At 46.6% G+C, this 11,081-nt stretch overlaps 1 protein-coding gene across 1 annotated transcript in view; it reads left to right on the top strand.

The window, feature by feature from the left end:
• The first annotated feature begins 3,969 nt into the window (after positions 1-3,969).
• The window catches only part of LOC119103008 (uncharacterized), a 13,622-nt gene continuing 6,510 nt past the window's right edge, over positions 3,970-11,081 (top strand). The window contains exon 1 of the mRNA XM_037226457.1: positions 3,970-3,987. Coding sequence (XP_037082352.1) covers positions 3,970-3,987 — 18 coding nt within the window. The remainder of the gene's footprint in view (positions 3,988-11,081) is intronic.

Below are 11,081 nucleotides of genomic sequence, written 5' to 3'. Positions count from 1 at the left end.
TAAGTAGGCAGTCGATTTTACTATTAATTTCAATGTGCTGGCGAGATTCCAACGGAAATTAAGAACGGAGTTTCAATAGTCGAAAACTGATGCCTTTTTAACACTCACGTATATTGCAATAGGTAGAAATCAGGTATGAACAGTATCCGTACTATAAAATGTGGTTATAAATTGGTCTTGTCATCACGATCCTTGAAAGTTGTGAAACATTACACACAGTCTTCGTTCTTTTATCACTTGCGTGCCTTAGCAGACGTTACATCTTAATCGTATTGTATTGATTCATGTCTTTGTGTTCTCTGCTGCGATGGCATGTCATTTCCAACACCGTGTTGACAGAAGTTTGTACCTACTGTGTGTACCATACTTCACAGCTCAGGAATTCTCAGCCAGGGGCTCAGCAACACGGCACATTTTGGCACATCACGGCACTCTGGCGGATAGTGCTAGTGTTCATTGTGGCAAGGAACGTGCACAGTTTAAGAATCCGTTTTGGCAAATAGCGACTATAGTCTTACCAAGGGTTGAGACGATGTACCAGCATCACAAATGGTTGGCAAATAGCGATTATAGTTTTACCAAGGGTTGAGACGATGCACCAGCATCACAAATGGTTGTTGGCAATGCCAAGGAGATAGTTCGTGCTGTGACTCGTGCAACACCAACATCTAGTCCTTCTCCAGGACGCAGCACCTGAAAACGCAGCACCTGACAACGACCAAAGAATCAACCGTTCGAATCGACAAGACGAGTATGATCGTCTGATCAATCCGTCCTTTCGACACACGGTTTCGGCTGTTTGAAATATTCCAGGAGTAATACTTATGCGTACACGCCATGGTCGGCACAAACTGTCGATGCGTTATCGAATGTCTGGAACATTTAATTTTGTAATCATTCCTAAAGAACGATTCATATTTTGGCCTCTTAAGTCTCACATAGATCTTCCGCATGCCAGCGGTTTAGTAGTACTTCAGGCTGCAGCCTAGTAGCTTACACTGCCAAGGAATAAGTAAACGTAAATAACGTAAAGTCAGCCCGAAAATGTCGTGAGACTTACCACTATGGCTTCGACGTTCCGAGATAATGTTTGCAAGATTTTCAGGCAGTGCACTTTGCGAAGGAATGCAAGACCGTCATTCAGTGAGCCTGTACATACCGATCTTTTGTTAAAGGTGGACCTTCAAATGGGTCATAATGCCCAAGTGACTAACTCCCCAAAGGCGTTTGATTTCGTTGGGCTCTGTTTTCGTGAAACATGATGATAGTTATACATATTGAACTAGTGAGATGAATATGCAAAATTACAAAAATGATAATCCATAACATGGGAGCCATTGGTAACTCTAAGGTTTGCTCTGAGCCTTCAACCACCAACGCGCAAGGCCTCTTACGGCATCTCAGAATATATAGGAGATAGAATGGAATGGAATAATTAGAGGCTTGGAATGGAATAGTGGGCCTTTTCTCAGAATGGAAAAGGAGAGGTTTGACAGCGTGTATTGACAGTAACCATTTATAAGCCCTCTCACTGACGCCGGTTTGAGGCGCAAATATATACACTCTGCTATACACATTGACAGAATAAAGGTAACTAGACAGACACAACGTCTTTAGATAGCTTATACACCTTTGAACCACCTCAGCTCATGCTATTTCACAATTCTGGGCCATGATCACGGGGTAATTGGATCATCCATAATGTATGATGACTTATATACAGGTGACCCATAAATCATCTTTGTCGTTTCATTATTTCCAAGACTGGGAGATTCGATAGACAACAATGCTGTGATCGACGCATAATTACATAATGTTGTTGTTTGACCTCGGCCTACCAGCTGTCGATCTGGCTCCATTTTAGGGCAAAACTGGTTTAATGACCTTCGCTATCCTTTCGTGGCAAAATGCTGCATGTTGTTTGGGGAGCGACGTTTTCAGGTCTACCCTTGAAATAAAACATGCAAATTATGCTAAAAGTGCGCATGTTGTCTAGGACGTTGGATGAGCTTTGTCACTCGAAGGTAAAACAAAAACGACGCAATAAATGTTTCCAATGGCAACTATAGGCACATCACACAATCATAGGACATATTACATAAAACTGAAAGCGAAGGTCAACTTTGGTCAATGACCTATGAAGAACTCATACCGCACATAGGGAAAAATATTGACAACGTTGCGTAAAAATATATGATAAAGAAGATGCAGCCACAATAAAGCGCATCTCTAGAAAACGCAGCACCCAAAAAGGCTTCTACCCGACTTAGCGTAGCTGAGACCTATCTAGGTAACTGACCTGACATGGCTTGCACCACAGAGTTCCCAAGTTTTACTTAGGGTACACCTGCCTCTCTCCCCCTCTCGCCCCGCGGTCCCCCGCGGCGGAGGAGTTCAGGCTCTTCTACTTTGAGCAATATCCGGCAAGATTACTCATCTACACTACTTTGCCTTACATGTGTCAGCTTGGTGACCTCTAGAATGAAACGTTAGCGTTATTCAAGCATAGGTGTCAATGAAAGCAGCAATAGTGCTGGTGTTTGCCAAACTGTCTTGAACAATACGAACAACTCTTATTGTTTCCGAAAATAAAACTGGTCATTCATTTGCCATTAAATTGGGGGAAGTCGTCTTATCGCTTTTCAAGACTGAAATGTGTTGGTCTCTGCTGTCTTCCCTTGTTTTTTTCGGGAATGGTCACAAGGCGTTCGTTAATAATACGTTCGGGGTAGCATTTCAACCTCCATGTCTTATTTAAAACAATACCAGTGTGTGGAGAAGCACCCCAACGATTTGCTGTTTATTTTGGCTTCCGGGTCAAGTGGTTTTCTTTATAGACATCCTGGTAATTTGTGGAGCATGTTAGATGGTAAAGGTAGACAAGTATGTTTGCTATTGCACCAAGAAATGGATGATTGGACCCTTCTAGATATCAGTCGTGCTCACGTTTTGAGCTATCGCTTCACAGACTGCGTGCCCAATTCGCGCTTTGGATTCAAGTTGCGCTTTCGTCGCATGATTTTGTGCTTTCGCATACGGAATGGAAACAACGACTTGGGCCTAGCATGGTGCTTAACGCGATCTTTTTAGTTGAGAGGTAGAGAGGAAGTATCGGAGTACCGAGAGTATAATTGTGAGGCCGTGCGCAGCGCAGAGCCCGCCCCATTTGCCAGGGTCAGAGAGGCAGGCAACGTCATATAGCCCCAGCAGCTGAGTGCGTCGTAAAGACCCAATGACACATGATATGAGGGTTCATAACGCCTGTATGAAAGACGCCTCGGCTCTACGCCATCACGTGCTGAAGGAATGTCAGCGCGCTGGCGGGGGGCTCAACTGAATGGCCCTGCTTTTCATAACGGCCGGAGTACCCCATAACGTCACTGGGATGCATGCGGAGTTTCACGTGCTTTATGAGTGAAGGCGCCTTTACGGGCGGAGCAAACATGCGTGTTTGCCGGGGGGCTGCAGGTAAACCTGAAGATCAAACAGGTAACTGGAATACAGATTGCACTACTGCTTCGGTGTTTGATGTATCAAAGTGTTGGCTGCGATTCGGAAATAAACAAAAATGTTTGTAACTCAGGGAAGTCGTCACAAAATACGGTGTTTGATGTATCAAAGTGTTGGCTGCGATTCGGAAATAAACAAAAATGTTTGTAACTCAGGGAAGTCGTCACAAAATACCGAAGCCGTAATCGAGAGGGAAATGGGTGGGCTTGATTTGATTGTTCTGTTTCATCCCATAAGTTGTTGAAATGTCTTTCATGATATTGCGTTCCTATTTATCGATTAAGGTGAATGTAGAGATATGTTAACATCCATAAGCTACATTTTGTTCGACCCTCAAGCTCACTTGATGGCTTAAGCAGGTTGCATCCAGTGCCTGAGGTTAGTTTCACATACACATATGCTATAAATAGTTCATACCGTCACGCATTCTGATGAAAATGTGTTCTGCTTTCACACCACATGACTCACACACTGCAGGCAAGTCAAACAGCATGCCTGCAGTATACTCCCCTACCTTCATTACAGCCAATACAATTATAAGTTAAGTTGAAGATCATTGCCCATAACTTAATAGTGAGTACCTGTATACAGCAAAGTCAGAAGTGGCGGAGACACCTAACCTCTGAAAAATATAAATAGCTCGGTATGATCTGCCCATGCTGTGTTTCACCTGCAGATTCTTATCAAATGGGCCCTTCTTGTTGATATCGAACTTATATTTAGTCCGGACCCACGGCCGTATTGAAGACGAGATGAATTAGATATAGGTCAGAAATCAGACGCTGGCGCAACCATAGTGGTGCCAGCATTTTGGGTGGGTAAGCTGGTAGTTGGATTTCCATCCAATGTTTACGAACCTACACAGCCTCTGAGCTAACGAAAGCCATGGTTAGCCCATTTCCGTGGCGGGTCATCATGCCCACGTATGCTGATGAGTTCTGGCAGTTATAGTCTTCCATTGATACTATTACTTGTAGACCAGTTGTTTCCAAAACGGTTACTAGAAAAATGCCAGTTGATTACGTTCATCCAGAGGAGTCTGTTTTTGCTTCTGTTCGCTGATACCCAATATCTACTATCTTAGCTGAAGCAGATATATAACAAACCGATGGGGAGAAGATCAGTGCAGGTTGTGTCAGATACAGCCGGTTTTTATGTGTTGTGGCACGTGCTCTATGGTTTTGTTGCTAAGACGTTGTCATGGAAGTTTGCGGTCACCTGTTTTCGTGACTGCTGAGAGCTTATTGGGATGGAAAGGAACTTTAATGTCAGTGACCGACAAGAAAGGACTTGTTAGCAGGCGCAATGTGAGGCAAAGAAGCAACTATTTCGGTGGATCAATGGCTATTGTGGTAAAGCATTATCTTTACATACTTGCAGACATCACATTATCCAGCCCTGGAAAAAATCGTTTGTTGCAAGTGACACAAGTGGATATTCAAGCCATATATGCAATATTCCATACAAGTGGAAATATGAAATAGTTAAATTCGCATAATCACATTTTCCCCTTTCAATTTCGCAAAGTGTGGCAGCTGTTTGTGAGAACGCATTGTGGCAGGTCTGCATGAAACGATTGAACTTTGGAAAACTCCCTGAAATGGTCAATATACATTGCTATCATTCTTATTATCAACTTGAGCACGCGCTCGGGTGGAGGTCACATTGCCACCCCCCCCCCCCCGAGGGTTTTTCCAGAGTGGTTTCTGAGCGGCGCGGCGTAGCCGCATTACATTTTGCATAGCTGTAGATAAGTGGATATCGAATCGCTTGGTGTCAAAGATTCGGACGTGCCTTGTAAGGTCGATGACCTACGGCAGGTCAAAGTCAGGACAAGGATTTAGCGAAGTCAATTTCTAGGAAACCATTCAATCAAATTAATTAACGGAGTGTTAAACGAGGCAACTAATCCCTGAGATACGTTCTTCGGCAACACAACAATTGAGTGACCGAAGTCCATTGACCTAGGGCAAGATATGAAGGTCAGACCTAGGTCAAAACCAGCATGCTGTATTACTCTAGGGCTCGCTGCGTGGGGAAGTTTCTGGAGCTCATTTTGAATTTATTGGTAACAGGAACTGCATTATACATCTTCTATGAGCTTCTTATTAGTCAGAATAGTTCACTGACTTAAGAGGACCCGGGTCAACATTTCGTTTTTAGAAATACACTGCCTAGCGTAGTCTGTCGTTTATTCAAATGCAAAACTCAAAACAGTTTTCTAGTATTTTGATCACTATGACCTTACAAAGGTAAAACAGCCACTGACCTTGAATGAGCACATGACCTTTTTCTTAGAACAGGTGTCTAGGTTCTGGGAATACTTTGGAGACCAACTTGGGCTTTGACGTTTTTTACTTTATTTGACCCGAAGGTCATGGTCTAGGAACGTAAAACTTTGACCTAAGTGAGCTCACGTACAGACCAACGCACCCTATGGATTTCTTATATCTGGCCCCTTCGTTTCTGAGATCTCAGGAGAATCAAATTGACCCCCACCCGAGCAAAGGGCATCCAACCGGCCACCCGGGCGGGTGTTAAAGGAAGTGTTTCACGTTTGCATGGGGCTTTGAACCAAAATATACATTTTGAACAGCATTTGGAGCCGTTTATTGTCCTATCTCTCTCAAGACCTGAAACCCTCTAGTTTCTGAGCTACACGCTTGTGAAGTTGTGCGCTCTATTTGGAGCAGACCATTTCAAGGTTACCCAGTCATCCATAACACCATAATAGCCTCATTTACATCCTGCCATTCCACTTACCATTTAGCGTTCAAGGTCAAGACAAATGTAACTGTCGAGTCGTTCTTACCTGTCTTCATGGGTACGATTTCTAGATATAACGGCTGTCAGTTGGTTCTCAACCATTGTTGTGCAAGCTTTGCAAGATTCTAACACGAATTACGTTTTGTGCTACGAAGTTCAAAAAGTTATGCATTCTTTCTACATTCAGAAATATGATTTGTAATCAAAAGGCTTAAGAATTAAGCTAGAATCGAGTGTGTATATGAACCAACATACCTTAAACTCACGGATAAATGTGAAAGAACGCAACGAGAAAAGACCAAAACACCAGCACCGAGCGATGTCTGGTGCGGCACCCATTCAGCGCCGTCGCAGACTACCTCTCGAGAGATTGAAGAGCTACAAATGGGTGCTGTCTTAGAATCGATCCAGGACGCAATTCAACAAAGACGTTATAATAAACATGTTTGTTAAATAGATAATTCTGTTTTCTCTGGAGCAATTCTTCCACTTAAGATTATACCAATGCTATTAGTGACCGCTTTTCATCATGCTATTTTGGCTTAGCATTCATCATCATCATCAGTTTCATCATTTCATCATCATCATTCCTCCTCATCATCATCATCATAAATACTTCCCTCATGAGTTACCCCTCTCCGTGATGCGGGACTGTGTGTTCCAATGACCTTCCAGGAGGTTGGGAAACCAAAAGCTCCGCCAAAAGCCAAACGCTCAAGTAGGGTACAATTTAGGCTCAGTCATGGTATACATAACAGACTCAGTCATGGTATACATAACAGACCCAGTCATGGTATGCATAACAGACTCAGTCATGGTATACATAACAGACTCAGTCATGGTATACATAACAGACCCAGTCCGCTGGTCTCGTCATCAGAACTTTGGCCATGTTGCAGACAAGTGTCGAAGAGACTCTCGGTGCACTAGGTGCGCGTCCCTGTGGCACCAGTCTTAAGAATGCGTTACGGAGTATCCCAAGTACTCCAAATGTGGTAAGGATCACGATACAGCCACCTACAGCCAGCACAATATACAGGCAGGCAGAGTAACCGGCACTTCCGACTCCCAGACGGGAGCAAAACTGCCAGTTATTTCTTGCTGAAAACTAAGTCATTACTTCGATGGGTGATTTTATCAAGATGATCACCTCAGTACTCGTACCCCAGGCGGCCACCACCTCCTCCACCCCTGTAGCAAACGTGGCGGGCTCTCCCGCAGCCGCGGTCGCTGGTGCGGCCGCGCGCAGTAGCGCTGCGTCCGCTCCGGTGGCTATGGGGGCTCCCCACAGGTTGTCTCACCTGTGTGTGTTACCCTGCTCCCCTCTGGGGAAAGAAAGCACCACGGACGGATCCTGGTTCGGCGTGTCCGGGGCACGTGGGCTTCCTCGGCGGCCCCGCTTTCTCAAGCGGGAGCAACCGCCCCTGAAGGACGACCCGGCAACAGCGGGACCGGAACCAACACTGTCCTGCCCCCCCCCCCCCCCCCCCGGCAAGCAGAGCTCTCTGAGGCGCACTAGGCTGAAGGTCGGATGTCGACGACAACCATCTCCATGGGGTGCGCAAGCCCCGCTCGTGCTGGGGAGAGGCTTCCTGCTGGTCGTCATCCCCCTACTACCTGGCAGGCTGGCCTGATACACTGGACATGTGAACGCGAAGACGCGCAGCTCGTACGACACATTCGGGCCAGCGCTCCCCACCACCTCCAGCAACACCGACACCGGCGACCGCGCCTCCCTCGACGGGTGTGATGGGTCCGCCCGCGACCCCGCCGCCGCAGTTACTGGTGTGAGTGCGCCGAACAACGCATCGTCTTCCGCTCAGGGCCGTTCTGCGAAACGGGTCCCGCCGTGGCCTGTATCTCCCACGGACGGTGGGAGCCGGAAGGTCCGGCCCAGTCCTCACTCTGGGTCAGCTGATGCTGTGGGACCCGTTTGTGTCCAGAACCTGAGCCAAGTCATATTATCAAATCACTGACGCTTTCTTATTTGTCGGCTAACAGCCACCATGTCGTGCTCAATTTTACAATGAAACGTTCGCGAGCGTAGAGCCAATATCACTGACCTACAACGGTTTTTGTTCATTCACAACCTAGTGATAGCGTGCGTGCAGGAAATGAAGCGTTCTCCTAACGCAGACCAAGTCATCAAAAAATATCGCATGCACAAGAACGATGTAAAATCGCACTCTATCGCCCATGGCGGCGTAGCCATTTTAGTGTGCACCAATGTGCCCTGTCCTAAGCTCATACTTCGCACAGATTGCGAGCTATGGCTGTAACTATAGAGTTGGACGTTATGGAGCCGAGAGTCTGATCCTTACGTCTATCGCCAACGGACGACTCCCATGGCCCGCCACTGGAGGCTGTGCTCAATCAGCTTCCATCAGTGTGCTTTTGGTCCTGGGCGATTTTAACTCGCATAACTCGACGTAGGATTGTGACGGTACAAACAGCAGAGGAAGAGGGCTTGAACGACTCCTTGGACGTGTGTCCCGGACAGAAGGCTTGAATGACTCTTTGGACGTGTGAGCCGGACACCATGCCCTCATTTCACTGTCTTCGGATAATGTTTCAGCTATCAATCTTTTGGTCTGCTCGCCAGCACTTTATAGCCAGCCTTCGTGGCATGTTGACAGCTGTCCGCTTGGAAGCAATCACTTCCCCGTCTGGATAAACCGTGGTGCTGTTCACCCAGCGACCACCACGATGGAGCCTCCGACTAGGTGACTGGGCGGCATTCACAGCTGAGTGCTCCATTGAAATGCGTCCCTCAGTCGGAGTGTCAACCACCTCTCTGATGCAGCGTGTCAACACAGCTGTTGTTACGGCGGCCAGGGAATGTGTTCCCTTGACGTCCCGCGAGCCACGGCGACTGACAGTCCCCTCGTGGTGGGAGCCATTCAGAAAAGTCACCTTTAAAATGAAGAGGGCATTTAAACATTTTGAACAGTCGTCTAATACGGAGCACTTTGTGCCATTACCAGAGCACAGGCGAAAAGGGTAGTGCGCAAGCCCAAGCGCTGCTCATGGTGAGACCACGTGACAGGTGGCAATGGAGACCCATTCAGAGAATTCCTGGAAAGTGCTCGTCCACTCCTGCCCCAAGAATAAAGACGAGGGGCACCGCTATCACCAACACAGTAGAGCTGGGACGGATTCTGTCACAGCGTCATGATCTAGGGTCATCCTATCCAAGGCTTTTGCGGCGCAAGGTGCAATGCGAGAAACGCCTTGTGGATCTTGGTTCCAGAATGGGGACTCATATAATGCGACAATTTTTCATGGAAGAGTTAAAGGCAGCGTTGCGTTACGCACGGAATGTGCCACCATGACGGGACACTATCGCAAATGAGATGCCACAAACCTCAGCCCTCAGAAGCTATGGGTCCAGCTAACGGTTTTCAGCTTCATTTGGAAATCCGACATGTTTCCAAAGCAGCGAAGGAAACCAACAATGATACCTATTATAAAGGCTGGCAAAGATGGCACGAACGCTTCGCATTACCGCCCCATCTCAACGAGGCCTTACGTTTGCAAGCTGTATCAAAAATATCAGCACGTGCCTTATGTATTTTGTAGAGACAAGCAACGTGCCCTTTGACACGCGCTCAAGTGGGGGTCAGATTGGCCCGTCCGAGGTTTCTCGTACATGGTTTCTGAACGACACAGTATAACCTCGCTAAATTTGCCCCAGCTGTAGAAATATGAATAGCGCATCGTGTGGTATCAACAAATTAGATGTATCCTGTACTGTCGCTGACCTACGGGAGGTCAAAGTCAGGCAATGGATTCAGCAAAGTCAGTTTCTACAGAAATCTTCAATCTGATGGAACATCGGAGTGTTAGACTAAGCCACACATCTCTGAAATACCTTTTCAGGCAACGCAACAACTGACTTACGGAATTAAATTGACTTAGGGTCAGGTATGAAGGTCAGACCAAGGTCAAAACCAACCTGTTTTGCTACTTTCGGGTTTGCTGCATGGAGGGGTTCCTGGTACTCATTTCGAATTGGTTGATAACGGGAACCGCATTAGACAGCTTCCATGGAGTTCTTAAAGGTCGTAATGGTTCACTAACCTAAATCAACCCAGGTCAAGGTTTCTTTTTCAGGAGCATACTGCCTGGCGTAACCTTTGTCGCTTATTTCAATGCAAAACCCAAAGCAGTCTTCTGTTATTTTGGTCACCATTACCTTAGAAAGGTCAAACAAGGTCGCTGACCTTAGATGAGCACACGAACTTTTCCTTAGAACAGGTATCTAGGTTCTGGGGACAATGGAGACCATCTTGGGGTTTGAGCTTGTTTGATCTTATGCGGCCCAATTGTCATGACATAGGAACCTCAAACTTTGACCTAAGTGAGTTCGCGCACAAGCCAACAAACCCTGTGCATTTGGGATCTCTATCCCACTTCGTTCCTGAGATCTTAGGGGGTCAAGTTGACCCCAGCCGAGCGTAGGGTGTGCAACCGGTCACCCAGGCGCGTATTAACTCTCAGTGTGGTTTAAGGTAAAACATAAGCATCCTGGAACACCTGGTTATGCTAAATGCAGCGATTCGAGAGTCATTTAAGCGCCGTTAACATGTTTTAGCTGTCTAATTTGACATAGACGGGGCATTCGACACCACCTGGCATCACGGTATTCTCATGAAGTTGCGTGCATATGGCGTGGGGGGCCACATGGGCTGGTTTATGAAGAAATTCTTGCCGGAAAGCAGTCCCGAGTAAGAGTGGGTTACACTTCCCTGACCGCTTACCTGTGGTAAACTGAAAGCCTCATGGAAACCTCCGGAGTGTTGCGC

The sequence above is a fragment of the Pollicipes pollicipes genome, unplaced genomic scaffold, assembly GCF_011947565.3.
Source record: "Pollicipes pollicipes isolate AB1234 unplaced genomic scaffold, Ppol_2.1 Scaffold_5724;HRSCAF=6776_pilon_pilon_pilon, whole genome shotgun sequence".
Lineage (NCBI taxonomy): Eukaryota > Metazoa > Arthropoda > Thecostraca > Pollicipedomorpha > Pollicipedidae > Pollicipes > Pollicipes pollicipes.
The sequence above is the reverse complement of the archived record's forward strand: the minus strand, read 5'-3'. Positions and strand labels throughout refer to the sequence as shown.